The sequence below is a fragment of the Sphaerulina musiva genome, assembly GCF_000320565.1.
Source record: "Sphaerulina musiva SO2202 unplaced genomic scaffold SEPMUscaffold_4, whole genome shotgun sequence".
Taxonomy (NCBI): Eukaryota; Fungi; Ascomycota; class Dothideomycetes; order Mycosphaerellales; family Mycosphaerellaceae; genus Sphaerulina; species Sphaerulina musiva.
In genome coordinates this window covers 349206-377030 of record NW_016017386.1, presented here as the reverse complement: position 1 = coordinate 377030, position 27825 = coordinate 349206, and the positions used below count along the sequence as shown (strand labels likewise).

Sequence of the window (27825 nt, the reverse complement as noted above, 5' to 3'; positions counted from 1 at the left end):
AGGTGTAAGACGATAGGGTACCTTAGGTAGTACCTTAGGTATAGAATCCTGCGCCTTGGGGAAGGCTCCGTCCGAGAGTACAGGTAAGGTAGGTAACTAAATAATCAGCTCGCAATCGCAACATGGCGCTGTCCCATGTCACACACACATGTGTACTTCTATCTTACCTACCTTACCTTCCCTACCTATGTATGTATGTAATATACAGCTGTCATCAGCCATACATACATACCTACATACCTGAATTTTCCAATTTCGGAAAACTGGCCTGCCTGCGTTTTGTTGTTGTCGTCGTCGTCAGCCACTACTCCAAGTCGATGCATCAGTTGCTTCTAGAAATCAATAAGTTGAATAATACCTAGGTACTCAACATTACCTACCTAGTATCCACGAACGGGGAGTACACAGATTTGGGGGAATGGGAGCTGAAGAATTCTCGGTCATCATTCAAGGCAGTATTTTTTTTTCTTGGTTCACTTGAACGGCGGATCATCGGTTGGTAGGTAGGGCAGGGCAGGGCAGGGCAGACAAACAGAGGTTTCGGAGACTTGCTGGATACATACCTTACCTGCCCGACTTTCTTAAGTCGGCGATTGAAGATCTTTTTTGGTTTTGTGAAGTGACGGTGACAGTGACGGGGTTGAGGTACTTGGTACTTCTTGGTATATGTACATACCGTAAGGTACAATACCTAGTTTCCGGGCCTGCCGATATGAGGGATTGGGGCTCGAGTGGTAAGGTCAGATATGAGTACTCAGTCCTCAACTGCTCCAGCTATTGCCATGAAAGCTGTCTGGTGATGGGAGATAGAGTATGTCGTTGCCCAGCTTCATTTAAAGGTACCTTGGTTCGCGACTCCTACCTACAGGTACCTGATGTATTCGCCGTTTTCTCTGTGTTAGGTATGTCCCTACCTGTCCCTTTGATGATAGAAGACCACTACCTCTACTGCGTAGAGCTAAGGTATGTGGTTCTATATGGCATTGCTTGGCCGCGGAGTCGCCGATCCAAGGTACATGTACTGTAGGTACATGTAGGTGTTAATTTCACTCTGCTTACTCGCAAGACCATACCAGCGCGTGAATACCTAACCTCTTCTCGGGTGCTACTTCTACGACTGGAACGGGTGACAAAGCACGGCGTCCTGCAAAGTGACCACGGACATTGATGACTCCCTTCAACCTCTGAGGTAATTTCATCGTCCATTCAACATCCTGCCCCGGCTTCCCTGTCCTGTCCACTACCGCGCCGCCCTCGCCTCGGCACGAATCGCCCCTTCGCGTGCGGACCGTCGTGCAGATTCCTGTGCCATTCCTGTGCCATTGAAAAAGAGAAAAAAAAAAAACAACCTGGAATCCTTCCCGTCACCGTCCCACCCACCACTGACCAGTGTCGGCGACCTTTCTACGCGAGTCTTTTTGGTGACATGATTTTGTCTGCTGCAGCCTGCAGGTCATCGGCTTCTCGGGAGAACCTCTGCACAGCACACCCGCTTGTGTTCACTTGTCCATTAGAACACCTCGGGCTGCGTCCAGATCTAGAAGAGAAGCGCCGCGACGCGCATGAGCTGCCCTTGGCGGCATGGCGCGAAAAGTGCTCACTCATCATTATCAGTTTATGGGCTCCGCAGTGCATGAGCACCAGAAGGATCTGCACGTCCTCCCTCCAGGATAAGCGCGAGATGGAGAGGGTCCGATGGGGAGGGCAGTGTTGTAATAAAGACGACAAGACTGGCCTGGCTTCTTTCTCCTTTTTGTCTGGAAGATAAGGTCAGGTACCTGTAGGTATAAAAGAAGTGTCGTCCCAAAACGGCCATCATCATCATCATCATCATCATCAATCACCCTTCGACCAAACTATTCATACTGTAACACCACCACCGTTGGGCAGACGCGGGGCTTCTTGTATTCTCGGTACCTATCCTTACTTCATTACCCTACTTCCTTGACGCTGCTGGCTCCAGAAGTGAGAGCGACACTTGTACTCTCTAGTCCACAGCCACTGAAAGAGGAAAAAGAGAAAAAGAAAAGAAAAGAAGAAAAAGATGTCGACCACTATCGTTGTGCCAAACCAATACGGGTACGATTTGGTATCGAGAAAACATAAGAGGGAAGATGATCATCGAACTGACCAAGCATAGATATGTTGTTGCGACAACAGCCTGTACCTTCTTTGTACGTTCAACACCCATCTCTATACCTGATTGTCCGTCCTCGATTGCAAAGCTGACTGTAGAATGATGATGATGATAGCTCGGGTTCTGGCATGGCATGCGAGCAGGGCTGAGTCGCCAAGCGGCACAGATCAACGCTCCCAAGGCGTACGCTGACAGTGGCGACATGGACAAAGCCCAGGACAAGGAGCACATGGCCGCCATGTACATGTTCAACTGCAAGCAGCGCGCACACGCCAACTACCTGGAAATGCTGCCCGCGACCGCCCTGTCGCTCTTGATTGCCGGCATCCAGTACCCCATGGTCTCGACATTTCTGGGAATTGGCTGGATAGTGGGAAGAGTCATGTATGCACTCGGTTACACCAACGCCGCTCAAGAGAATGGACGCGGTCGTGTTCTTGGCTTTGCGCTGAGCCAACCTCTTGCAATCGGCTTATGGGGACTTGCCGGATGGAGTGGGATCAAGCTGACTTTGTAAAGCTCTCCCATTCGACACGCATCATTTTGGCCTTTTCTGAAACCCCTTTGGGTTCAATGGGTCGGCCAGTGTGTCAACCGGAATCTTTGGTACGAAAGACAATGGTGATGCAATGCGACCGACCAGAGGGAGCATGTGGAAATGGTCCTTTTTTCCCCACAAACATAATGCGGCTCTCCATGTGCGAAGATACCCTGGGCCTGTATAGGTGTCGGACATACAGCATTAATTGATGATATTGAATTTTCGCTTCTTTTGTTTTTTCTGGCCTTCTCTCCCTCTTATAAGGACAGTGAGGATCGAGGTGGGCGGGCGTGGCCATATATTGCCATCAGTACGGGGGGCAAAGATGCTCGCTATTCATCGTGCGCAGGATGCCTGGAAGAGAAGGGTGAGGTACGTGGTGTGAAGTGGAATCACGTTGTGTTTGCAAGCTACTTGAATTTGGAAATATCCTGGGTGGTGAGATGGGCGGGCTGGCTCATTCACTCGCGCGAGTGAAGCTGAGAAGCCCTCACATCCCTGTCATTGTGTACGCGACAAATGTCAACTGACACGCTCACAGTTTTTCGCTGTTCAGAAGACAACACACACCCACACACCCACCAACACCACAACACCACAAGTTAACATACATCTCGCAAGCCAAAGCGGGATTGTGTGAGTGATGGCGCCATCCCTGCACAAGATGTTCGGGAAACTGACATTGCACAAGAAAAAATCTGGACAGGAGGATACTAACAGTTCTACTCCTCTTCTACAGCGCTCGGACGACGACTTGAAGACACGCGCTCAGCAACAGCAGCAGCAGCAGCAGCAGCATCAGGAACGCGAAGAGGAATACCAACGACTGTTCCCCAAGCGCAACGACATCCAGCACCACGACGACGAGGACAAGATTGACCAACCCGACCCTACGCCCCATCCCGTACTGCGACCCAAGTCCAGCTTTCCCGCGAGCGGCAAGAGATTTCTGCCACGCAAGAAGTTCTTAATTCCAACATCGAAGTTTGCTGTTTCACAACCAACACTCCCTGAGCCTTCTAGCATCCCCGAGCGCGACGAGCACCTCCCCACCGTCGCAACCCCTTCTGTCACTTATCCCGACTGTCGCCCTCCAGTGAAGCGCGTGCAAGCCCGAGGTTGCCTCTTCGACATTGCTCCGATGCCTCTGTCCAGCCACCCACCCGTCGACGAGAAAGATGACTCCTCGCAGCCTGAAGGCATGCAGCAGTCCTCTTCTCCCTCTTCCCCCTCTTCCCCCTCTTCGACAACCCACCACCGACAAGAGCGAGCAGACTCTCATCAAGAAGACGTAACCACCCCCATCACCACGGCCACGGCCACCACCAACCCAGAAGTCACTTCGCGCGATTTCGCTTCTACGCCCCGCGACGTCTTGACCGTACCCGCTCTCACCATTCGCAAGAATTTGCTGCAGCCACCCACTTCTACAACTAGTACTACAACTAGTACTACTTCTACTCGCATCCCCTCATCTCCACGCTCTTCGCCCCATTCTCCCAGCGAGAAAATGTCTGTTCCGCCGCAAACTGCCGAGAATGAACGCAAGAGAGATTCTGAAGCTGCGTACACTACGGCGAAAATGGCTTTGCCGACGACGACGACGAGTTTTAGGGAGAAGTTGTGGGGTGCTGGACCTTCTTCTTCATCTTCGTCGGCGGTGGCGGCGGTGTCGAATAACAAGAACGACAAGGCTAGTGCCGGTAGTAAGACATTCGGATTTACGCCGTTGAGAGATCAGACTCGTCTTATTCCTGCTGCTGGTGCTGCTGGTGCTGGTGCTACTGGTGGCAAAGCCACTCTCCCATCATCATCCTCCTCACCCATCTCTTCTTCCGGAGCCATCCCCGTCCGTCCTCCTCTCTACGATTTCCACAAACCTGCCGGTTTACAATGGGCTTCACCGGGAATTACCAATAGTAGACCTGCTGCTCCTTGGGTAAGTTCCAAAAAAAAATACCATCCCACAAATCAAAACATTTTTAATTGAATGAAGCTAATGTGTTTGTTTGTCGGGATAATGATGTAGGAACCTTGTCCTCGTTGGACATGTTGTCTCTGCGGAGCCGAAACGATTGTGGAGCAGAAAGTCTGCGCGAATTTGGAGTGTGGACATGATCGTTGTCCGGTGAAGTGTAAGTTCCAGACAGACTTGTTTGTGTATGATGGATGTACTTGGGGGTTTTTTTTGCTGACTCTTGTTTTTTGGTAGGCCAAGTTCGAGTTCAGCATCGAGATCGTGGGATTTTTAGGTGAATGGAGATGACGAAGATGATGAAAGATGAAAGGTGAAAGATGGAGAGGATGGTCAGGAGGTTGGGTTCGATGGTTCGATAATGATGATGATGAGGGACGGATACCCAGTTTGAGTGTGGCTGTTTTTTGCTTTTCTTTCTTTCTTGCTTTCTTTCTTTCTTTTGTTCTTTCCTTTCCTTTCTCATGCACACATCCGGGGGGAGAAAAGCGGTTCCATGGGGTCTACACATTGACGAGAGAGATGTGAGAAGAATCGACAGAGAGACAGCGATAGAGATCAAAGGCAGACGAATGGTCGTCCTTTGCAGAAGAAAACGAAAAAATCAAATTTTGAGAGTCCTGTACACCTTCTCCTTCCTTTCGTTCCCTTTTCGTTTTCTTCAAAACTCCTCAACAGTCATCCCTACTCCTCTCTCCCGACTAATCCGCAACAATTCATTCCCTACTACCACATCCATCAATCCCAATCCCACACTCTTATAAATCACATTTCCCCTCGTCAACCACTCTTTCAAACCCGAATTCTCCTGTAAATGACATCCATCATCATCCTCCTCCTCCCCGTCCCCCTCCCCCTTCTTCCCTTTCCCTTTCGCTTTCCCCTCCTTCACAATCCCTTCCCTCTCCCTCTTCAACATAAAAATCTCCCCCAACTCCACCACCTGATCAGGAGATAACCCGGCCTTAACCACCTCCCCCGCAAATTTCAAACACGCCTCGACCGAATCCACCAAAATCGCTCCACCTTCTTTCTGTCGTTTATGCACATGACGATGTTCATGATGCGGAGCCACGGCATACCGCAGGACATCAGGATGTAATTCCACCATGTGCGACGTGTAGGAGCCGACGCAGGCGATGTAGCGACCTTTTTTGCGCCCTTCGGGGTTCGTGAGGTAGGTTGCTGGGAAGAGAGGGTTGGGGGATGGGTTGGGCGTGCAGCAGAAGATGATGTTGCTGGCGCGTACGTATTGTTTGAGGAGACGGGTGTATTCGGTGTGGGCAGGGGTGAGGATTTCTTTTTTGGTTTTGCTGTTGTAAGGCGTGCCGATGGGGTTGATGTATGTGGGGTCTGAGGGTTGCGGGTTGTAGAGTTTGGTGAGGAGGTGGTGGGCGGATTCGAAGTTGTGAGTTACTGTGTGTAATAGTCAGAAAACAATTGTTGTGTTGAGAATTGAGAGGTGGATGGGATGGATGTACCAAAATTCATGTGATGGATCTCCTCGCCACGGAGGAGTAAAGCGAGACGTGCATGCCAGTACGCTTGTTTGCCGGCGCCAAAGATGGTCACATCATGCACAGACTGTCGCTTCTCGAACAGCATCGTCGACGCAAGCCTATAACAAGTCGCCCAGTCAGAAAGTGCTTTCTGCCCACAAAAAAGGAAAAAAAAAGAAGCAGATCATCCCAGGTAGGTATATGTGAATAGTTCCATCCACACTTACGCTGTCCGAAAAGCAGTAATCTCCTCCGCATTGATCAAGCCCACCGTATTTCCCTCATTATCAAATAAAGTCAGAGAACCCTTGCTCGTCGTCGAAGAAGAAGGTGCAGCAACAGTCCCGTCAAGAATTTCCGATTTCGATCGAAGTGAAAGATTCCGCATACTCTCTGTTGTCGCTTGTGAGGCCGATGTGGAGGTGGTGGTGATGGAAGAAGAAGATGTACTCGTCATTGAGTCTCCTCCAGAGGCGTTGCTGGGCATGACAACGGGCAGAGGACGGCCATTATTATTATTATTCGTGGTCCCCTCGGGGGAAGTAGCAGCGATATTGAGGACTTTGACTCCCTGGCCCGTGATTCCGCTGGCGGGGAGATAGACGGTGGTAGAGCCGTCTTTGCGCTTCAAGGTGGTTTGCTCGGGCTGGTAGTCGGAGCAGCAGTCATTGTTGCCATCGGATGATGTCGAGTACCAGTGTAAGGCGTCGGCGAGAGTTTCTTGCAGTGCGAGGATATCGTCTTTGGTGAAAGAGTGGAGGATTTTGTTGATGTCGTCGTTGCTGAGAATCTGGAGGGGCATCTTCTTTTGGGGTCTTGCTTGGAAATCTTGTTCTGTCCCTCCGTTGCTGTTCTTACTTTGGGAGATGTGGCTGCGCTTCAGAAGAGAGAGAGAGAGAGAAGTGATGATATGCGGTCAGTGGTGTGGTTGTAGCGCAGAGGAAAGAATGCCAAGCGAAAGGGATGGAGGGAGGGAGGTTGGGAGGGAGAGAGGCTGAAGCTGACATCAGAAGCAAATGTCGTACGCCAACGCTAAGGCCAAGGCCGAGACAGTAACTCGTAGAAGTAGAACGAAGCTCCTAGTTAGTTACAGTCAGTTATCTACAGGTAGCCAAGCTTCTTCTTGCTCTAACTCGAGGATAGCCTGAAGAATATGAAGATAATCACTCTCAACTCAATCACACGCAGAACGTATGCACAGTGCAGTCTGCGCAGTCAGCTCCATCTTGGACGTCTCCTTGAAACGCTTCGTGCCTCAGCATCGATCAAAATAAATGTCATGATGAATTTTCTCTACAAATAGAGCTTTTTTTGGTCCTTTTCCGCCCGTGGTGCATCAGAACAATTTGGATGCTGACACATTATCCTTCCCGCTCACTTGTATGTACACACCCATAAGCCAGCCGTTCACATGCACTGCCAACTTCAGAAAGCCCCAAAGGAAAAAAGAAACTATTGTCCTAGTCGAGATGGCCAGGGATTGTATTGTCACTAAGGAAAAGTGGTCGCTGATGAGACGCATAAGGAAAAAAAAGAGAAAAAAAAAAGGCTTCGCCGCCTCACGTCTGACTAGACGGTGTCGCATGGGCATGCGCATTCGCGGAGAACCTCCTCTTGTTGCTCACGTGCCCACTTCGATTCTTCAAACTCCCAACATCATGTTTGCCTGCGAGCACACAAAAGTATTAGTAATGTAGACAGGAAGACATTCACTCATTCATCTCGGTAGCTCGGCCATATTCAACCGCCTCGCCTGTTCTGAAGAGACAACGGTGACATATCTCCGTGCTGGTTTCGGAACAGACAAGGCGACGAAAGGCTGCGTGCTGGATGCACTGTACTCACCATCGCAGCAGGCCCTCACGTTCTCCAAGCGATCCGCATCTCTTTCTTGCTGTTCAATCACTGCTCTCAAATCTTCTGCCGATTCCGCCACAATACTCGCATCGTAAATGCCTGCGGGGTCGGCAGGGTCTGTTCTTCGATTGCTCGCTGCAGAGTGCGCCCGATGGCTGCTCCCGGGTCGAAAGCGGGACGCCATGGAGCTGAACCGCCCTTGTGTGCTACCCGCACGAAGTGTGGCGTTTGCTGCAGCAGGGGGTGGCTTCGGGTAGTGCGATGCCGCTGATGTCCTTCCAGTCAGGGTGGCATCATTCCGCTGAGGACTGGTTGTTCTCGTGGTGCGGCTGTTGTAGCTGCTGAGGCTTGTTCGTCGGCTTTGTCGGCTCGTGCTGCGTCCATTGACGGTACCTCCGGCCATTTTACTGATGCTTTTGCGGACGGTGCCACCGAATCCACGAGGATTGAACTCTTCCAGCTCAGCATCACTCATCGTGTCTTCTGCTTCCCTGTGTTCCCTTTCGGTCTTCAGCAACAAGTAAGACAACGCATTGAACCACGTCTCGTGCCTTTGTGCGGTAGGTGCTGTAAATACTATTTCACGGCCCGGAGTAATGACCACGAGAGACTTGCGGTGCAGGCCAGGCGGGAACGCGTTGTCGTCGGAAATGACCCTCACAGCTTCGATGGCGACACTTTTGGCCTTCATCATGCTCTTACCAGCAGTGCTCGGGTCATGCTCACTCCAGTATAGCGTCCTGGTATAGGGGTGCACCCAGAAGAATCGCCGATGGCGCGTGGTGGAGGTCTCGTTGCGACCCGTCTTGCGAGTATACTTCCAAAGATACTCTCCGATCATGGTTTGTGTGATCGCTTGTATCATTCGTGGATCCGTGGCGGGTTCGACGTCTGGTGGTAACACCATGTGGCCTCGTTCCATGTTGAAACGCTCATCCAGTTCGGATGCAAACGACGATACCGACGTTCTATGCGATACCCGGTCTGACCGTATGTTTGCTACTGTTCCGCGACTGTCCTTCGTTCGCACCGGTCGAGGTGTTGTAGAGTCGCGCGAGTGAATTGCGCGCTCGTAATATGGCCGGCTGCTTGGAGTGTTGGGACGTTTATACGCGGAAGCAGGCATCATTGGTGGACCCATATTACCTCGAGATGCTGGCTGCTCTGGGGAGCCAGGCTGCTGTGCTGCAGCAATCTTAACATAGTGGTCTGCAGGCAGCGGAGGGGCGCTGATCAGAGCATCCTTCTTGCGTGCAGATCCCGAGCTCGAAGGTCTTCGTCCAGGTGGATGCAGAGTGGGCGATTCATAGATCGAAGGACGAATGTCCGAGGACTGGGACTGGCGTTCTCGTTTCATCGGGGTGCTGGGAGCTGTAGCTACCGTGGCAGCAGTGGTGGCATTCTTGTATGGAGAGTGCTCGGTGCCGTCCAGCGAGAAGAGAGTTGCGCCGACAGCATTCTTATTCTTCAGCATACGATCAATCTCATGGCCCGTAACGAGTGTTTGCGATTCCCCGTCATTCATCGGAAGTGCTGGTGGTGGTCTGGACGGCGGGGTATCGGCTGCTGTCTCCGCGAGTGGTTCTCTAGCAGACGCCGTTGCAAGAGGGTAATCCATGGGAATGTTTTCCTCGGTTGGCCCTCTCGTCAAGACATCGCCAGCAGCAGCAGGAGCAAAGAATCCATGGCCTTGGCTGAATGGCTGAGCCTTGAAACTTGACATCGGATCAGGTACAATAGGCTCAATCTCCTGGGAGACAACTTGAGAGAACGCAAGCTGAGCCAGTGGGACTAAAGGTGGCGCCGCGGCCGGCATTTGTGGCCCCTCGGCATCGTTTTCCACGCTCTTAGAAGTACTGGCAAAAGATGAATATGGTTGAGCAGGGGACAGAGTCGTTTCAGGATCCGTATCTTGCGCTGTTAGCGGCCAATGCTCCTGCGAGGCAGGAGCGCGTGGAAGGTCTGCCAGCAGAATCGACTCGGGTTCGGTGTCGAAATCAGTCGCTGTTCCTACACTAATACTCACAGGATTGCCACGGGCATCTGTGCCAATACTGATAGTCTGCGGCAGTGCGCGGGGATCTGTGCCTGCATGGATTGTTGTTGTTGCGACTCTGGCGTCAGTTCCGATACTGCTCGTCGGTATGATACGAGCGTCTGTGCCGGTGCTGATCGTGATTGGCACACCGCGGGCATCAGTACCTATGGTGATCATCTTGCGCTCGGCCTGGGCTGGCTCAGCAGGCGCCTCAAGAGGTTGCGCAGGCTGTGCACCCGCATCAATCATTGTGCTCTCTTCAGTGGGGCCAGTAGCGGCCTCTTTGTGTGGCAACTCTTCTTGCGTCGACTCGCGGCTCGGACCAGTCACTCTGCTCAGACCGAAGCCCGCCAGTGCGCCAGCTGCTACTTCACCGGCGTGTTGGAGCAGACTTGTCTTCTCGACAGCGGGCTCTGGCTCCCATGGCTCGGTCATGATACCCGCATCGACCATCGCTGGCTTGCTGATTGCAACAGCAGGACTGTGGGCAGGCGAAGGACCTCTTGGGCTGATCATAGGAGTGTGATGGGCAGGGAAAACGCCCGCGAGTTCGTCATCGTCCATTGCATCCATCGACGTCGTTGCCGTACTGGGTGTGCCTGGCTCAACACTGACTTGACGTTGCGTGACGGGCGTTTCGGTCATGAAGCTATCGTCCATATGTCGTTCCGAAACAGGCGTGCCTTCCATGCTGTCGTCGTCGTCGAGAGCATCGAGCTCGTCGCCCAGACTTTGCATGCCAGCAGGTTGCGGCGTTCCCATACTAGAGCTCGGGCTAGCCTGACTGGCTTGTGGCGATTCTAGCATCACATCGCTCACACGCCCAGAGCGTCTGCCGCTCCGACCGAGACGCAGTTTATACTTCGGTTGTTGCGCATTGCGAACAGGCGTGCCTACGATTTCCTCGTCATCGTCGTCTCCAGATGTGGAAGCAGTAGACATGTATGACAAGCGCTTGGCTGAGATGGTGGGCCGAGGGTTGCGAGTAGAGCTGGCTTCCGTCTCGGTGGCATCGCCTTCGGTGTCATGGCCAACGTCTTCAGCGCCAGTCGCAAAAGCTTCGCTCTCGGTGGTACCGCCGCGCTCGGTGGCTGTTTCAAAGCCAGTATCGGTCTCGTTGGCGGTCTCGAATGCATCTGTAGTGTCACCATCAGACCTCCCATATGCTCGGCCATAGGCCGTCGCAGCTGCTACTCCGGCCATGGTGTGTCCTCTCGACATAACACCACCACCATCCTTGGCCTTGCTGGGAGTCTGCTCAATCGTCTCATCTTCCCAGTCTGGCTCATCGATAATTTCCGTTGTGCTGGAGCGAGCAGCGCCAAGTCTGTTGCTCGAAGGTCGCTTGAACTTGACGTCGTTGTCGCTCTTGCGCTTCTTTGCAACGTTGGCTGCAATGCCGGTACTTTCCCGCTTGTGCTCGAGCTCATCGCGCGCGTCTTGCAACATCCGCTTGAGCTCGATCTTCTCCGTCTTCTCACGATGGATATTGTTCTTGAGGTTTTGGATCATGCGGTGCGCGTGATTCAAGCTTGACTTTAATGTTTCTGATTCGAGCATGCCATGACGAGCCGGAGTTCCTTTGACTGGAGAGCCGGGGGCGCTGCGATCTGGGCTTGCGTCGTCGGACTGCATATTCTCCTCGGCGGACATGAAGTCCGTGTCAGATTGAGGGACCTGTTGGTTCATGCGGAACGCAACAGCCCGCGCGAGCTCAGTATTTTGCGAGGTCAACTCCTTGACTTTGGCTTGCAACTTTTCATTCTCGGTCAGCTGGCCCATGTGATCACGCTGCAGAGCATAGAAATCATTGTCCGTGACCTTGCGAGCATTGGCTTGGTCTTCGCTGAGCTTCTCATGTGAGACGCGGAGTTCGTCCAGCTCACGCTCCTTCGCAGCCTTTTCAGATTGTGCTGACTTGAGCGTCTGAGCCAATCTGTTCTCCTTGTCCAGACTCTCTTTCAAGCTTGCCTCTATATCTTGCAGACGGGTTTCCAGATTCCAATTCTCGTCTTTGTACTTTTGCTCACTTTCGTCCATGTGCCGTATTCTCTGCAGCAGATGTGCAGACTCCGCTTCCAGCTGGGCTTTTGCAGACGTGGTGTCCTTCAGATGCTCATCTTTCTCTGCCAGCGCAGATTGTAGCTGCCTGACTTGAGCCAGCAGAGAAGTGCTAATCTCGGTCGCGAATTCGATATCATGGACCCTGTTGGATAGCTGATTTCGCTGTCTTCTGGAAGGTGCAGCCAATTTCGTAGGCGACTCGCGGCCAGAGCCAGACATGACGGCGGCAGACTGCAGGTCTTGACTTTCGCTGACCACCCTCGACTTTGGCAGGAAAGCGCGCGCGGATTCGCGGCCCACCTCGTTGTATTCTCGCTCAAGCTCCGCAAGCCTCCCCTGTAGCTCGACAGGCATCTCAGCATCTTGCTGCATTTGCTCCACCTCTTTCAGTTTCGCGGCAAGCTCTGATCGCTGCGACGTGAGGGTCATGCCAAGTCGTGCGGCATCCTTGATTCGCCTGTCTGTATCCCGCATGTGAGCCTCCAGGGCGCGTTTCGCGGAATGAGGTGAGTGGGCGGACATGCTGAACTGCGCGTTGTCGAAGGCGGCATATCGCTGAGTATGTCCAGAAGGCTCGTTCTGGAAGGGATCGTTGTTGTTATTGCCGTTGGAGCGCACCGTGCCAGACGGCGGGTTCACGATTTCAGCCATGGGTCTCCGTTCCATGTGCTCCGGAACAGGGTATTATTTGTATAGAGTATAACGAATGGAGCAAGACGCGACGCGTTGTAGCACGGAGTTGGGGAACGAACGGTGGACCAGTCGGTAACTGTCTGGCGTGTCTCGGGAGTGGCTTGGGAAGCGCTGGCTGTTGAACCAAGGCTGATCTGGTCTGTTTGGTGATGGTGATGGATGAAGTAATATCACGTCGTCGTCGTCGTCGTCGTCGTATTCGTAGTCGTCGTCGTCGCCGCCGCAAAGATTAGAAACCTCACCAGAACAGGCGCCCAATCCCACAGTATGACAAGACGCGGGAAAGGAGGGCGCGAGAGAAACGGGGGCGCGAGCGGGCGGGCGGACGGTGGAGGGGAAAACAGCAGATGTCTGGTCCGGAAGGTGGGAATGTGGTTGTCCAGCGGTACAGGTAGGTATGAAGGCGCAATGATGCGCAGCGGGTCCACGCGGCGGTTCGATCTGTCGAGTGTTTATTATTCTATTTGAGTACTCCAGGCGACAAGACAACCCAGCATTCCGGTACCGTGCGCGCTCTGCGCAGGTCAAAGATGGAGAAGGGAAGCAGAAGCAGAAGCAGAACCAGGAACCAGGAACCAGGAACCAGGAACAAGAAACAAGCAAAAGCAACGAGGAACAAGAAGAAGATGGAATGAGTAAAGGGGAGTAGCAAGGAGAAGAAGAAGAACAACAACAAGGAGGGAACAACAAATGAAGTTGTCGACGAGTCACGGCGTCGAGGAGCACTCTCACAGCCAGCGGCAGGCTGCAGTAGGTGGGGATGAACCGATGAAGATGAGCGCGCAATGGTCGTGCTCCATCAGAGTTTAGGACGATGGGAACTTTGGGAACTGTATTTTTGTGTATTGTGTATTTTTCCATCAAAACACGATAAGTCGGTAACACACACACGGGCACAGACCCGATCATTACCCCCCATTCCGATCATCTACCCCGATTGGTCCGGCAATGGGTCCTCGACATGGATATGCAATAGAAGATATGTGCTGGCTGTTTGTCGTTGCCCCTCACGATCAGTAGAGGTACACCTATATATGATATACATGCAACATGTACATGTAGGTGTAAGGTATTCTCTCCGGGCGGTATCATGATGAGTATTACCTTCCTGACTGTACCGCCCGACGCCCGTCATCATCATCATCATCATCACCGTTACCTGTAAGGTACATGTATGACCAGGTCATGATTGCAGTGGCATACGTGTAATTGAGGGGGTCTGGTGCAGTTCATGCAACAAATCACATCCGAAACAGGCATACAGGTCGCCCCGGTCTGTCTTGTACTGTTACTGCTGTACTGCTGCAGCCTGCGAGTGGCGTTGCTTCAGCGTTTCAATTCCTGCCCGGGCTTGGCCGCTTGAGCCTTGAGGAGCCTGAGGTTGGCTGACATTATGAGGTACCTGTAGGCTGTAGTGAGCCTTGAGGTTACGAGGTAACATTACAAACGTTATTGGACTGGACTTTTCCGGGATGTGCGTGAATTAGGTAAGCCTTGCCTGTCTGGCAAGGGCGATCATCATCATACAGTATTCCTCTTCCCTTGCCTGTACCTAGGAGGTAGGAGGTACCTGACCTTTGGAAGTAGGTTCACGCCCACAACATCACTGCAACCTCCACCATGGCAGACACCACTCCACCACCGCCCGTCTTCAAAAAGCGCGCCAAGACTGCCAACATTCGCAAACGACCCGCGACGCCTCCGCCCGAAGACGACCTCTCAGAGGACTCCGACTACACTGACGATGAGCAGGGCGCACGAATCAAGCGTCGCAAAAAGGAAGGGGTCAACATCACCGCAGAAGCTGCCACGCGAGACGTCGTCACGAGCAAATACACCGCTTTCCAAGCAGATCGCTCCACCACCTTTTCCGCCAACGACGATGCCACCAAGGCCTCCAACTGGTACACAGATGCCGCTCTGGCTGCGAAAGATGGCTCGAACTCAAAGCCTGCCACTGAAACTGTAGTGCCTGAAGCTACCGATGGCACATATCAAGGCACAGCAAAGTACTCCACATTCATCCAAAAGAATCCCGAAAAGAAGCAGTTGGGACCGCAGAAAGCTCCCACCAATGTGCGCGCCATCACCGTTACGGACTTCGCCCCAGACGTGTGCAAGGACTATAAGCAAACAGGATTCTGCGGTTTTGGGGATAGCTGCAAGTTCTTGCACGCTCGAGAAGACTACAAGCAAGGCTGGCAGCTTGACAAAGAGTGGGAAAAGGCTGGCAAGAAGGACAAGAAACCCGGTGCTGGAACAGATCCAAATACGGAAGGCATGGACGACGAAGAAAAGATGCTCATGGAGATTCCTTTTGCTTGCATTATCTGCAAGGAAAGTTACAAGAATCCTGTCGTGACGAAGTGTGGCCACTACTTTTGCGAAAAGTGCGCCATGACGAGGTACATGAAGCATAAGAAGAAACAATGCGCCAACTGCGGATCGGACACGCAAGGGAGCTTTGGTGTGGCGAAGAAGTTGAAGGATCTGCTGGCCAAGAAGAAACTACGCGAGCAGGAGAGGGCGGAAAAGGAGGTCAATGAAGCTGGTGGTGACTGAACAACTGTTGAATTTCTGCATACGGTCACAGAGCCATCCCGAGGGACGTAACTGAGCACAGTGAAGCAAGCAACATCTCTTCTGCCCAGACTCGGAGTCCAGGCTAGCAGAGTGGGCTGAACGCTCCTCAGGTATGCTTCCCGGCGACAGGAGCTCTGGCTACGAGACAACCATCTGAACTCATCCACATGTATCGAAATGTCAGCCAAGACAGTATCAGATGGCTTCAGTTGACACGCCCATTCAAGATGTGTCGCTCCCCTTCATACACCACCAGTGTTGCCGGTCTGGGAAAATGTGGCAGCGACTGAGCACGTTGTCTCGGCGAGGATGCCATGTCCTTCGCTCATCCGATAAGACACACCTGCTGTGGGAAGCTGCTTATATTCGTGGATTTCCTTAGGGAAAGGCTCAGCACAGACACCACACTGTTCACGACCAAAACAGATACACATCACGCGAACTCAATTGCCCTGACCAACAACAAAGCCCTGCATCATGGCCACACAGAGTATCGACGCTCGCGAGATGCAGCACCCTACTGGAAAGCAAGCCCAGATCAAGAAACAGGTCGATTCCATGCGTGGCGAGATTCCTAGGTTCCTTTTCCGCTATTGGAACAACCAGTCTGGCGGCAGTGCAGCACTCAACACCATCGATGCCGTTACTCCACTTGCATTTCTAAAGACGCCAGACCTGCCGTCTTTTCGGGAGACGCCACTCGATAAGCTCAGGCGCATAACAGAATTGCATCTCGCAGCCCATAGCAGGGTCACGACCGTCTACTCGTCTTGGTCTCAATCACTATCTGTGGTGATCGCAATGGCCGGAACTGGCATCGGTAACGCACACATCAGCATTCTCGATACCCAAGGCTTACCGGAGCGCAACGTAGTCCTGCATACCGAGCATGCCCGTCAGCTTTTCAACACGCCAGTATGGGATTACGAGTTTCTTGTTTTCGGAACCATCAGTGGCAAGCACTACAAAGCCGTAGCTTTTCAGGAGTTTCAACATTATCTGCCGATGTCATCTCACCCAAGGCCCCCTGTCAACGTAATAGCCAAGGAAGCAATTCGGGTCGCCGAAAAATTCGGTCCCGATTTTACTCTAGTTGTCGCTACGTATCTGCTCTCGCCAATCTTGCAATTGTGCAACATGGGGGTCATTATGAGGGCGCTATCTGACCTTCCGTGGCCGCACACATTTGCGGTCAATAGCAATGTCGCTTCGGTCACCGATCCCTCCGAAAAGTCCTATTTCAATGTCGTCGATGCTTGGAAAGCAGCTGAGACATTGCAGGATCTGGCACTTCATCAATATTGCCGCTCTGACTTGTTCCTGGGGGTCAGCGAGCAGATGAAACAGAAGCTGAGCAGGACTTTGACTTCACGGCCAGGGAAGTGGATGTCGAGACCAAGTGCTCCGCCGATGCCTCAGTCAAGTACGAGGATGATCCTCAGAAGCAACAGCTCGGTTATGGCTTCGTCCCGACTCTCTCGGGAGGTAAAGAATCTCTACATTGACATGGTAGGTTGGAAAGACAACAATGACCACATTGCCGAGTGCTTGAAGGAACTCAGTCTGGCCAGCGTGTAGTAGGAGGATATTAAACCAACCGCGTGTATACTGAAGAGGTAGGTTGAAAATAAGTATGGCTGGGCCACTGTATGGTACGAGGAGATGATGAATTGGCCCATTCTTCTTTAATTATCATATCAAAGCCGAAGAACCCAATAACAGACCACAAGGCCGGACGTAGCAGTCTCCAATCCCCACGCTGAATCCCAAGACGCAAACCCCATCATAGCCACCTCAAATGTACCTTCTAGCTCTCTTCATTGGCGCAGCAGTACCTTAGCACCCATCGATCCATTCTCCAAGCCCGTCACAGCATGAGGTTCACCTCACCTTCACCTTGAAACTCCTCCCTCCTACATCCCGCCACCCCCCTCCCCCTCCACACAACAGAAAATTCCCCTGCAAGGGCTTGCTTGACTCTGCCACGAAGTCTTTTATGTGTATCACTCGCTTCGTCGGACACGCCGAGGGTATGCACATGAGATTCTGTGGGTGAGCAGTACAACATTTCAGAGGATTAGTTGAAAAATGGAAGATGATTCTGGTATGCCTAACTGTAGTGTACACATGACCGACTTGCCCAAGACTGCAATCAAGCCACACGGTGAATAAGGTAAAGTTACTCCTGACATTAAAAGCAAACACCTTGTCTAGTTGCCAGTCGGGTTCAAAGTGCGCAGCCACTCTCCTGCCCTCTTGGCTGCCAACTGAGCTTCCTTTTCGAAACCCACCAAAGGTCCAGCCAGGATTGTGTCGTGGACGGCGTGTTCTTCCACTTGGAGGTGAACGTCATTGCCCTCAATCGCGCGCATCTCCTCATACAGCGCGACATCATCGTGGAACAGAACTTCACATTCTCCAGTGGAGATGTAGATGGGAGTTTTGGTGGCGAACGCGTTCTGTGCAAAGCTGATATATGGATGGTCCAAAGTGGCACCAGTGCTTGGGAGTGGCTGCAAAGTCCGCGCGCCCCACTTTCCGAAGTCGGATGTAATGTAGTCTGTTTTGACGTTGGGGCTGCTATCGAAACCCTCTGATGTCAATGAGCCGGCTGGGGATACCCATGGAGACCAGAGAAGGGTGGCGTGGGGGGATCCGAGACCAGAAGCCTCGCCGTGCTCGGTGATGTAGCGCGTGAGAGCCAGGGCGAGGTTGGCTCCTGCACTGTCACCTGAGATGATAATCTTGCTCGCGTCAATCTCACGCTCGTTGATGAGATACGAGTATGTCGTGATGGCATCCTGGAGGGCAGCTGGGAATCTGCAGCCCGGGTTCGAGGACAGTCTGTATTGCGGGCAGAAAACATACGTCGCATCAGTGTTGTCCCGCAGGGTTTTGGCGGCGAATGCAGCATCCTTTTTGCGTCCATCACCAATGACATAAGCGCCGCCGTGGAAGTGCAGAATCACCAGTTTGGGTCGGTAGACACCGCCAAGTGGGTTGGGTGTGGGATACCAGGTTCCTCCACAGTCCTCGGGCTTGAGAGATCCATCAATCCTAGCTGGGCCAGTGTAGGTGTTTGGTGGAGCGACCTTTGCGACTGCCCATTTCTCCTTCTCGGCGCCAGGGAGTAATGCGAGAGGTGTCTTGATCTCGACCATTGAGGCATTCCACAGAAACGTCTTGACTATTTGCACCATGATTGCTTGCCTGTAGCTCCAGGTTGGGTGCTGGCGTAGGAAGGGCGGAAGATACCAGAGCATCCATAGTGGGAACCGAGCAGTATTGAGAGCCAAGGCGAACAGTGTCCAGAGGCCCTTTCCAGGCTGCGAGGTGAGGACATTACCCATGGCTGCGATATGGAGTGTCCAGAGTGTCAGAGTCAGCCGAGGGGAGTGTAGTAGATGTAGGAAAAGTGCTGGAGAGTTCCGACCGCCTTTCGAACAACAACAGACTCAGGGTGGTGTGTCGTGCTCATGCTCTCCCTGTCCCTGGCGAATGAAGTCATGATATACTTCGCGTAGTCCCGTCGTTCTTGAAGCTTCGCGGCGCGATGCCTCGGTTCGATTCTCCTTAGTAAGAAAGTCCAACGGGACCGAGGCATGGCGCGCGCCAGAGGTGGTGTTCTTCGACGTGTCTTGTTGGTGACTTTCCGTTCTTTTCCCCCACGACATGTTGCGCGTGAGCAACTTTGGAGTTGTGGAGAACCCGTGACTTACATTGAGAGAGAGAATGAGAGATGCTGATGGGACAAGACGAGAAGATGAACATTCGAGAGCCGAAGAACACGAAAGCTGCCCGGGGAAAAAGGCAATCTGTCGGCGGGAGGGAGGGGGAGGAAGGGCGGGAGGGAGGGACATGGGTGTGGGCGGACTAGTCTCCATTCGGTAACGACAGCAAGGGTACATTGCGGATAGGTACAGGTATTTCCTTCTCTGAGTCTCCGACCCTACTACCATCTTCTTCCTACGAATATCGACTACAGATCAGGTCACGGCTCATCGCGTGCGTGCCGCCTTGTTCTGGAACACTTCTAGTGGACTCCCGTTGCTACAAGACCGACTCTCTAGCAAGTGGAAGAAGCAAGTGCTATGCATCTGTCCATCTTGCCGTCTGGCTGTATGATGCCCTGTGCTGCTGCTGACTGTAGAATGGATGCAGCCAGGCAGGTAGGTATCAATCTCCCAGGGCCGTTGTTTTCCTTCTTCCCATTCTGCTTCCCGTCTGCGAGCACGTCGACTACCTGTACTAACATGGCTGCTGATGTGGCCGGGCTAACGCGAAGCATGTCGACCGTGGAGGCGGCGGCAGCAGCGAGGAGCGCCTATGCGCGCCACGCAGAAGACCAGACCACTCCCACACGCCGCCCGAGTCGGAAGTCGAGGACATCGCAGGGAAGCCATTTTGATCTTGCACGGCGGCGTTCCACTCGGTCCACTACTTCAACCACGCAAAAGCAAGAGACGACATCAATACCATCGACAGCGGCACCAAAGGTTATACCAGAGGTAGCTGCTGTGCCGCCGCCCGTTCTGCCGGCTGCTCAGTCACCGCTGGCAAATGTGCCCGTCCTGAAAACAGTGGATCCGTATATGATCGTCTCCACAGAGACACAGGCTGCCAGGGCTGCACAAGCCAACACTCCCACACAACGCCATTTCTCGACCGCCATCAAGGGACGCATCAAGCAAGTCTTTCGAAAGTCGACGCCCGTAAATGTCCTTTCACTGGCACGTGCTCCTTCTCCTGATGCTCCCCCTCCGGACGCCGTACCAGCAGTTGCAGAGCCAGGAGGTGCTCTGCAAGGTCATAACACGGCAGATTTCGGCGTGTCTCCTGGAGCAGAACCTTACACCCGACCATACTCCATGTCAGCCAAGTCTCGAGTCACAAGCTGGACGAACTCCACTATCGCAGCAGTCTCCAGCATTCGTAGCAGCCGACGCCCATCCCATTCATATGTGCAAGCACCTGAGCCCGTGCTGGAACTCAACAGCCGTGGTCTGCGCAAGAAAAGTTCTTTCTTCGTCAACTCCGTACGCTCTCAGGCTCAGGTTGACACCAAAGCGGAGCCTGTAATGGAGGAGAATAGCCGTGAGCTACGCCAAAAAGGCTCCTTCTTTGGCGGGCCGGTACGCAATAGACTGCGTAGAAGTAGCAAAGCGGAGCTAAACGGATCATCTGAGGAGAGTGCTGGGCTCTACAGTGCTCTGCAGAAACGTATTCGCCCCGCGAAGTCCGAATACCCGATCAAAACGACAGATATATCATCACCTCTCGAGGCATCAGGTGAGTCTCAAGTGTTCTCCGAAATTGCCTCTCTGAAAAACTGATGCATGCTTGCGTAGCCATCGACGATACAACGCTCTTCGAGCCAACTTTGCCTACCATACGGACCATCACCCCAGATGCAATCAACAGACCCTCGCCAGTCCATGAAGTCAGCTCGCCCGGCAGCAGTCTGAAGCGTAGATCTGCGCTGAGAGTGCCACATGCTAGCAGGTCAGATGTCATCTCTCCCAGTGTTTACTCTCGCGCCACTGATGGTGCCTCACTGCGACCGCTATCGCCAGAAGGAGAGGAAGGTACGACGACCATTTTGATTACTGGACGGGAAGTGCGAAGATACAGCATATCTCCTGCAAAGCCACAACAGCCACGCCATCGCGGACATGGTAGCGGGTCGTGGCGCAAGTGGTTGTCCGACGAAATGAAGACCAGCCTGGGAACGGGCGAACCACATTACCAGTCGTTGAGTGTTCCAAGCAACGAGGAATACATGCAAGCCCGCCGAACTCCGTCGCCTGCCATGCAGTCACTCATGCGCGGTCCTTCGCCAGTGACGCAGACTCCGCCTGGTCATCAACGATCACAAGAAGGTGGCTCTTGGCGCACGTGGCTGTCAGATGAGATGAAGACGACTCTGGGCACCGATGAACAACAGCAATTCCGACTGCTCAACAGTGCCTCTAATAGACCTGGCTCCATTTCGCCGCTCTCGGAGCCAGGCGAGGATGCAGGCCAACCACGGTCACGCACGAGCAGCATCGTTTCCGCTATGAACGATCGCTATCCGAGAATTGTGCCCAGCCGTACTAGCCTGTCAGAGAACTTTGGTCCACCAAGTATGCGAGCTCTCAGTCCTAGTAGCTATCGGGAGACGAGTCGCCCTCTCTCACCCCAAAGCTATCAAGAACCAGCTCGACCGCCGACCAATCTCGGAACTCGAGAGAACGTTGGACGTACGAGCATGTCCCGCCCGTTGAATAGCTATGGCAGCAAGGAAAATGTGCGACCACCGAGCAGCACCGGTCGCCCACCCCCGTCTCCACTTCCTTCATTGTCGAGCTCGCAGTGGCTCGCGGCAGGTTCGCACAGGCCACGGCCCGGGGTCCGCAAGATGAGCCTGAAGGAGGCAGTGGCACAACCATCACTCACCAGACTCTCGGCTCGCGAGTCTCGACAATCGATGAGGGAGCCCAAAGCAGGCGTGAGCAAGCCGTCGTCGTCGTTGTCTCGACAGTCGATGATGGAGATGCGGGATCGATCTCGTCGGTCTCCCGGGCAGCACATGGTCACGGACTGGCTCAATGAGCGGAAGAGTAGGGAGAGTTTGGTGAAGAGGGCGGAGCTAGAGGACACTTCGATCGGAGGTGGTGCTTTCTTGTGAAGAGGGACTTTTTTGTCGTTGGCGTTGGTAGACTTGGGCTACATGCATGCACTATTGGATGGACGTAATAGGTGAGTTGGAAGTGGGGCGTTGTATTTTGTGACGATATTGCTACTCAAAGTAAATGATCTTCATCTCTAGTCGCTGGGCTTCTCTCTCCGTGAACGGTAGCAACAAAGTCTACAGACCTCTCTTGTCTGTGTAAACAACAGCTTCAAGACACCACGGTCTGTTTCTCGTGGTAAAGAGCGCCGACTTTGGCTTCACAGCCTCAGCAGCCGTATAGATCGTAAATGGCATTTCCATTTGAGTCGAAGACGCCAAAGGAGGGAGAGTCGTTGTAGTCTTGGTAGGCATACCAGAAGACGTGTCCCTCGTTGAAGAGCTCGCAAGCGACGGATCGCCAGAATTTTTGCGCATTGGCCACAGATGGTACGGCGCTGCCATAGTTGGCGCCCGTCACGGGCCAGGACGTCTCGGTCACCCACTATTGTTGAGAAGAAAAAATTATGGTTAGCTTCTTCTGATGACTGAAGACTTGGCAGGGTGTGTTTGTAAAAGAAATTGGTATTAATGAAAAAAAAAAAAAAGAAAAAAAAAGAAAAGAAAAAAAAAGGAAGGAAGGAAGGAAAGAAGGGAAGAAAGAAGAAAGAAAGAAGAAAGAAAGAAGAAAGAAAGAAGGAAAGAAAGAAGACGTACCACCCACGCGCCACTTCCTACAGACTGAACATGGTTTTTCGTCTCTTGGTAGGCCTGGAAGAAGACATTGTATGCATCCTCAATGGAGCTTCCTTGCCAGTACGGGTATGCGTCCATACCAATGAAATCACAAGCCTTGATAACATCGTCATTGGCAGAATTGGTCCACGCATTGTAAGTGTCTACATGACCGACTTCAGCTTGAACTCCCAACGCCCGCACCATACCTCGCACATCATAAATCTGCTGGGCGAGTGTGCTTGCTGTAGTATCTCCGCGATAGAGATCCTCGCTGCCAACGGAAATAGCCAGAATCCAATCTATGCCATGAGCCTGAATTGCAGATTCTAATGCTGCTTTCTCTGCGCTGTAGTGCGCCGAGTCTTCGGTCCAGATTCCTACGAGAATTTTTGTGTTGGTTGTCACGGCGGCGGGCACGGCATTTGCTAGGGTGTTGCAGTCGCTTGAGGCGTAGAGACGGACTACGGATACGTCTTGCGGTAGGCCTCGGAGTTTGTTAAAAGCTGTTTCCCATTGGGAGGTGGTTTTGCAGGTTCCGTCGGGGTTGTTTGCTCCTACGTTGAAGCCTGGATTTTTTTTATCTTGAGTCAGTTGTGGACTGATAGGTACCTTGCTTGTCTTTTTCTCTCTGCTTTCCCTGTCTCTTTGTCTCTCTCCGCCTCTTTGGAATCGTTTTTACCTACCTTTGTAGTAGGCTGCTACGCTTTGTGCGGACGCTGCTAGAGCGGTGATGGTGGAGAAGAAACGCATTGTCGGCGATGTGGGCTGAGATATACTTTGGCTAGTAGGATGAAATTATGGGGTGATATGAGTACAAGATAATCAGAGTCAGGTAGGAATGAATGGATGGATGGATGCCACCAAGGTGCACAAGAGTGAAAAGATCGAATGTTTCCAGAGGAGTTTGTAGGAGTATTAGTAGGTAAGGTAGGTATAAGTAGGAGGTAATTTTGGGACGGTGAGGACTGGAGGAGGCGACCGACTACCTACCTACTGCGCGGCCATTGAAGAGCCTTCGATCATTATTGTGGGTCAAAATGATTATGCAACACATCCCGAATTCCCGACTCGCCTGCAGCGGCCAGTCGCGATGCCGTAGTGGATTCTTTCTGGTTGCAAATATAGACCGTGAGTCCCCACTGCGAGCTGCTGGCCCATTATTAATTACCTAAAAAATGTAGAACTGTGGACTTTTGTGAGTTGGGGTACATATAAGGTACTGTAGGTAGTTGATGACACTTTAGTTTTCGCCGACGTGTCGCTTCTTCTGGAGCAAATCTGCCTGAGAGAGTCATGTACACTGTATAAAGTGCGCGAGAGATGGAGGACTGGAGGTGTTGGAGATGGCCCCTGAATGTTGTGTACGTAAGCTACCTTACCTTAAATAAGCAAGCGGCCCGTGCCGGCGGAAGAGGCGGCTTTGCAAAAGCTTCATACACGCAAGCTTCCACGCGCTCCTCCTTCCACTTTTCTATTTACATCAACAAACGCGTGCTCACGTGGGCTAACGGTATGGGAGTACCCGACTCGGCAACGCGATGAACACGCTCTCACGCGCAACGGCTCTACAATAGAAGCTTCAAGGAGGTAAGGCGGGGGAGGACAACCAGAAAAGCCGTCACTCTGGTGAGATCCGGACAGAAATCATTTTTCATCGTACTTTGGGATTCGTTAATTGGTCTACCTACAAATACATGAATATCGAGCCTCATCGCCCCGCTTGATCAAAAGGGTATCACTAAATAAAATAGGAAAAAAGAACAATTGGAACATTCAGGCGGGTCCGTCAAACAGCCTCAATTCCGCTTCGAGCCCGGGCCTGCTGCTCCCACTGCTCTCCCGATTCAGCTGATTGGGGGCCGAATTCACCATCTGGACTTCGCGAGCGACACGTACAAATGCCGCAGCCATGGGCGCATATGCTCTTCCGTTGGGAGACCGCCCGGGAGACTGCGCTGACATGGATTCGTCCGAGGTCCGTCGTACATGAGTGGCATCCGTCGACGGTGAAGAAACACCTGAAGGTGGTGCTGAAGTCGCTCGTGATGGTGTTGCTGATGGTCTTTCTGGCATGCGGTAAATGGATTTGGGCAGTATTCGGGGCACGGTGTCGTCTGATGCAAATGCATCATTGAGTGCAATCGTTGCCTGGGACAGCCGGGTGCTATCGGGCGCTGTGGGAGGTGGTGTAAGTGGCCGCGCTCGTGGAGAAACTCGTCTCTGGAACTGCCTGGAACAAGATGTGCATCGCTCCAGACTTTGTTGAATATGTTTTCCGCAACTACACGATCTCAAGCGGACTGGTACGATCTGTGTTGATGCCATGGTGGTATGGTGGTATGTATGGTGGTGGGGTATGTGTCGCCGAAAATTGCGCCTGAAACGGCGGAGTGCGGTGTAGAAAGATTTCAAGAAACGTGGATGTCGTGCGAGGTCAAGCCTCAGACAGCGAAGCTTGCCGCTGCGATCGATTTTTTTCTCTCAAATTCACGATGTTCAGGATCCCAAATGCCCGAGCAGAGGTTGCGCTCTTCTTATTCTGGCAAGGCGAGGAGGCTGTATGTCGTTCTTTTTCCCGATCTGGACAGCTCGACGAATCCCGACTCGAGTACAGATTCAGTAGCCTGGTCGAACCCAATCTCGGCCTTTCCAGAACAAAGAACACGGCTGTTCGAAGATTTGGCAATATTGGCAAAAGATCCCGCCGGGTGTGAACGTGCTGTATAAATCCTCCAGGTATTACCAACGACCCGGAAAGTTTGCGACCAGAGGAGAGGACTGTGCAGGTGGTGAATGGGTCTGGTCAAGGTCTCAATAACGTCTCGACAGGAATGCGCTGGTCTGGCCTACTACATGTATCTATCTATGCTGCAAAAGCACGCTACGCTTACTTTCCAAGTTCCTATGTAGTGCACAAGCACACGACAAGAACCAATCTATCGGCTTACTACGGATCGAACGGCCGAACCAGAAGGCCACATAGATATTCCGGTGTGATCAGTAAACAATGGAGGAATCTGGCACAAGGCGTGCACGTCAGCGCCTCGCGTTGACTTTTTCAGTTTTCCAAATACGCCTTTATCCACTATGGCTGAAAGGAAGCGTGCCTGTTGGTCTGCACAAGGCGTCTCTGCGTTTCCCATAGTGCCATCGTTCTTTCGCTTTACTTCGGATGACAAGCAGCCGCATGACGCCATGCCAAAACGCCACGAAAGAGGACCAGCGATGGTAAAAGCCATGGCGTCCAAGATGGTCACACTTGGAAGTTGGAAGAAACGACGACAGAAAACACACACAAAAAGCGAAGCGTGACAGTGTGTAGACCAAGCAGGTCAGCAGGACCTTGTTCTGTGTTGTACAGCTTGTTGTGGATGGTTTGATACCTCCTCCTAGTGGATGCCAGCAGTGCAGTCAGAGTCCTTCTTTGCTCACAAGCAAGGTTCAACCTTTGTCGCCATATGCCGGGCCAAGGGTCCAAGATCTGAAGTTCTAAACTCAGTTAAACTACCTGGAACTAAAAATCCCACTGTGCAGTAGAGCCGGTTCTAGATCGATCGGGGCTACGCCGCTACAGGCAGGGAATCGATGCAATGGAAACACAACATGCAGGAGGTAACCATCACATGGGACTTTGGGCGACAACACCACTACAACACAACAAACTTCGGCACTCACTGTGCTGAACACGCGCTCGACATGCGCCCCAAGTCTCGGCGCGCAAAAAGTGTGGATACCTAGTACTGCCCCCCTCTAAAAACTGTGTGGTTCTTCCCAGTACCAGTGAACATAACATCTCTGACGATGCCGCGCGTACGGTAGCAGCAATCTCGGGCTCAACTAACCAACATCAGTTGGACTCAATACCTTACTATCTCCTAGGAGGTATCATGAATGGATACCTAAGGTAGGTGGATAAATCAACCAGTCCCACCAAATCCAGCCAGTTCACAGACCTTCTACTTTCAAATATCTACATCTACCTCTGTCCTAAAGGAGAATCCGCCCCTCGTTTAGAATCAGCTTAATAAAAAGTCTAACAACTTTGATAAGAAGGAAGAAAAAGGACGGAAAGGAAGTACGAGGATTCGTAGGTGGTCTGTAGTCTGTAGTCTGTATCTCCTAGTCTAAAAGCGAGGAAGGGAAAAAACTTCTACGGGACTTCCGACGCCCCTATCGATAGGTATATGATGTGTATAGCCTTTCGATAGGACGAGAGGTATCTCATCAACCTCTCTTACCTCAAACTCCCTCGTACTAACTTGGGAAGGTATGTCCTACTACTACAATGCACAGCCTCAACCTTCTCGTCCCGACTAGTAGAGGTAGATAGGTAGGTAGTACTCTACTACACTGCTATAATACCTTTAAAAGGGTCTTACGATAAAAGGTTTCTAACCTTACCTTACCTGTATACCTTACCTATACCCTTGCGTAAACAACAAAAAAGGAAAAAGGAAAATAAAGAACTATCCTACTATATATATATAGGTTAGGTATATAGGTAGGTAAGTAGGTAGCTATTAGGCCCCGTTCGCTTGTTCCTTATAGCTTCTAGCTAGAAGCTGACGCTACCCAAACTCTTGCTCTTAAATATAGGTCGTTATAACTAAATCTATAAGCCGGGGGTGTTCGCTTGTATTATTATAACCAACTCGCCTTATATACAAGGTAAGAGACTACTCCCTTTATAGTATAGATTGTACTATATTAGGACTAGACACCGGAAGACGGGAGGTACCCGTACCTACCCGTACCTACCTATAATAAAAATAGGTCCTTATACTTAGAAGCGAGAAAATGAGGTTAATCTAGCTATAAGACGATTTAGCGTATTTTTTTACGTTGAGAACGCGAGCCTTCCCCCTTTTATATAAGATCAACGTAGTATCTACATTATAGCTAAAAACCTAGCTTCTAGCGAGAAGCTATAAGGTAAACAAGCGAACGCGACCGTCTTATAGCTCAAGATAGCCTTATAGCTTCTAGCTAGAAGCTATAAGGTGTACAAGCGAACGGGCCCTTAAGCAAAAGGGTCTTTATAGAAAGTA

General features: G+C 52.0%; 11 protein-coding genes across 11 annotated transcripts; 6 read left to right on the top strand and 5 right to left on the bottom strand.

The window, feature by feature from the left end:
• The first annotated feature begins 2010 nt into the window (after window positions 1-2010).
• SEPMUDRAFT_63851 (glutation S-transferase) lies at window positions 2011-2891 on the top strand. The gene is made up of 3 exons (XM_016909655.1): window positions 2011-2079; window positions 2141-2174; window positions 2253-2891. The coding sequence occupies exons 1-3, from the start codon at window positions 2045-2047 to the stop codon at window positions 2652-2654; spliced, it is 471 nt and encodes a 156-aa protein (XP_016761296.1). The 5' UTR covers window positions 2011-2044; the 3' UTR covers window positions 2655-2891.
• A 451-nt stretch (window positions 2892-3342) lies between these two features.
• SEPMUDRAFT_116233 (uncharacterized protein) lies at window positions 3343-4944 on the top strand (the record flags this gene model as incomplete). The annotated part of the gene is made up of 2 exons (XM_016901239.1): window positions 3343-4617; window positions 4891-4944. 2 exons carry the CDS (start codon window positions 3343-3345, stop codon window positions 4942-4944), a joined length of 1329 nt encoding a protein of 442 aa, XP_016761295.1.
• A 331-nt stretch (window positions 4945-5275) lies between these two features.
• SEPMUDRAFT_148549 (NAD(P)-binding protein) lies at window positions 5276-7082 on the bottom strand. Its single transcript, XM_016904992.1, has 3 exons — window positions 6380-7082; window positions 6135-6271; window positions 5276-6069 (listed from the first exon to the last, which is right to left on the bottom strand). The coding sequence occupies exons 1-3, from the start codon at window positions 6952-6954 to the stop codon at window positions 5315-5317; spliced, it is 1467 nt and encodes a 488-aa protein (XP_016761294.1). The 5' UTR covers window positions 6955-7082; the 3' UTR covers window positions 5276-5314.
• A 330-nt stretch (window positions 7083-7412) lies between these two features.
• On the bottom strand, window positions 7413-13532 carry SEPMUDRAFT_148548 (uncharacterized protein). Its single transcript, XM_016904991.1, has 2 exons — window positions 7998-13532; window positions 7413-7818 (listed from the first exon to the last, which is right to left on the bottom strand). The coding sequence occupies exons 1-2, from the start codon at window positions 12775-12777 to the stop codon at window positions 7712-7714; spliced, it is 4887 nt and encodes a 1628-aa protein (XP_016761293.1). The 5' UTR covers window positions 12778-13532; the 3' UTR covers window positions 7413-7711.
• An 842-nt stretch (window positions 13533-14374) lies between these two features.
• SEPMUDRAFT_148547 (uncharacterized protein) lies at window positions 14375-17166 on the top strand. Its single transcript, XM_016904990.1, has one exon. It carries the CDS (start codon window positions 15865-15867, stop codon window positions 16963-16965), a length of 1101 nt encoding a protein of 366 aa, XP_016761291.1. The 5' UTR covers window positions 14375-15864; the 3' UTR covers window positions 16966-17166.
• SEPMUDRAFT_42221 (pre-mRNA-splicing factor cwc24) lies at window positions 14425-15366 on the top strand (the record flags this gene model as incomplete). The annotated part of the gene is made up of 1 exon (XM_016908866.1): window positions 14425-15366. One exon carries the CDS (start codon window positions 14425-14427, stop codon window positions 15364-15366), a length of 942 nt encoding a protein of 313 aa, XP_016761292.1.
• A 304-nt stretch (window positions 17167-17470) lies between the features above and the next one.
• Window positions 17471-18861, bottom strand: SEPMUDRAFT_148546 (alpha/beta-hydrolase). The gene has a single exon (XM_016904989.1). The coding sequence runs from the start codon at window positions 18735-18737 to the stop codon at window positions 17598-17600; it is 1140 nt and encodes a 379-aa protein (XP_016761290.1). The 5' UTR covers window positions 18738-18861; the 3' UTR covers window positions 17471-17597.
• A 779-nt stretch (window positions 18862-19640) lies between these two features.
• SEPMUDRAFT_132522 (uncharacterized protein) lies at window positions 19641-22057 on the top strand (the record flags this gene model as incomplete). Its single annotated transcript, XM_016902498.1, has 2 exons — window positions 19641-20676; window positions 20736-22057. The coding sequence occupies 2 exons, from the start codon at window positions 19641-19643 to the stop codon at window positions 22055-22057; spliced, it is 2358 nt and encodes a 785-aa protein (XP_016761289.1).
• An 84-nt stretch (window positions 22058-22141) lies between these two features.
• SEPMUDRAFT_63835 (glycoside hydrolase family 17 protein) lies at window positions 22142-23527 on the bottom strand (the record flags this gene model as incomplete). The annotated part of the gene is made up of 3 exons (XM_016909654.1): window positions 22142-22544; window positions 22757-23343; window positions 23461-23527. The coding sequence occupies 3 exons, from the start codon at window positions 23525-23527 to the stop codon at window positions 22329-22331; spliced, it is 870 nt and encodes a 289-aa protein (XP_016761288.1). The 3' UTR covers window positions 22142-22328.
• A 1023-nt stretch (window positions 23528-24550) lies between these two features.
• SEPMUDRAFT_15686 (uncharacterized protein) lies at window positions 24551-24913 on the bottom strand (the record flags this gene model as incomplete). Its single annotated transcript, XM_016907700.2, has 1 exon — window positions 24551-24913. A coding segment is annotated over one exon (363 nt), but the record flags the coding sequence as incomplete, so codon positions are not given.
• Window positions 24914-24959: 46 nt separating this feature from the next.
• On the top strand, window positions 24960-25577 carry SEPMUDRAFT_148545 (uncharacterized protein). The gene has a single exon (XM_016904988.1). The coding sequence runs from the start codon at window positions 25109-25111 to the stop codon at window positions 25502-25504; it is 396 nt and encodes a 131-aa protein (XP_016761286.1). The 5' UTR covers window positions 24960-25108; the 3' UTR covers window positions 25505-25577.
• Window positions 25578-27825: the final 2248 nt, after the last annotated feature.

Bases quoted from the DNA above. Each gene is read 5' to 3' on its own strand.
- SEPMUDRAFT_63851 (XM_016909655.1), top strand. From the start codon at position 2,045: ATGTCGACCACTATCGTTGTGCCAAACCAATACGG. The intron at 2,080-2,140 runs GTACGATTTGGT...GACCAAGCATAG, and splicing joins GTTGTGCCAAACCAATACGG to ATATGTTGTTGCGACAACAG. The intron at 2,175-2,252 runs GTACGTTCAACA...TGATGATGATAG, and splicing joins CAACAGCCTGTACCTTCTTT to CTCGGGTTCTGGCATGGCAT.
- SEPMUDRAFT_148545 (XM_016904988.1), top strand. From the start codon at position 25,109: ATGGTGGTATGTATGGTGGTGGGGTATGTGTCGCCGAAAATTGCGCCT.
- SEPMUDRAFT_148546 (XM_016904989.1), bottom strand. From the start codon at position 18,737: ATGGGTAATGTCCTCACCTCGCAGCCTGGAAAGGGCCTCTGGACACTG.
- SEPMUDRAFT_148548 (XM_016904991.1), bottom strand. From the start codon at position 12,777: ATGGAACGGAGACCCATGGCTGAAATCGTGAACCCGCCGTCTGGCACG. The intron at 7,819-7,997 runs GTGAGTACAGTG...GTGTGCTCGCAG, and splicing joins CGTGAGGGCCTGCTGCGATG to GCAAACATGATGTTGGGAGT.
- SEPMUDRAFT_148547 (XM_016904990.1), top strand. From the start codon at position 15,865: ATGGCCACACAGAGTATCGACGCTCGCGAGATGCAGCACCCTACTGGA.
- SEPMUDRAFT_148549 (XM_016904992.1), bottom strand. From the start codon at position 6,954: ATGCCCCTCCAGATTCTCAGCAACGACGACATCAACAAAATCCTCCAC. The intron at 6,272-6,379 runs GTAAGTGTGGAT...GACTTGTTATAG, and splicing joins ATTACTGCTTTTCGGACAGC to GCTTGCGTCGACGATGCTGT. The intron at 6,070-6,134 runs GTACATCCATCC...TATTACACACAG, and splicing joins GATCCATCACATGAATTTTG to TAACTCACAACTTCGAATCC.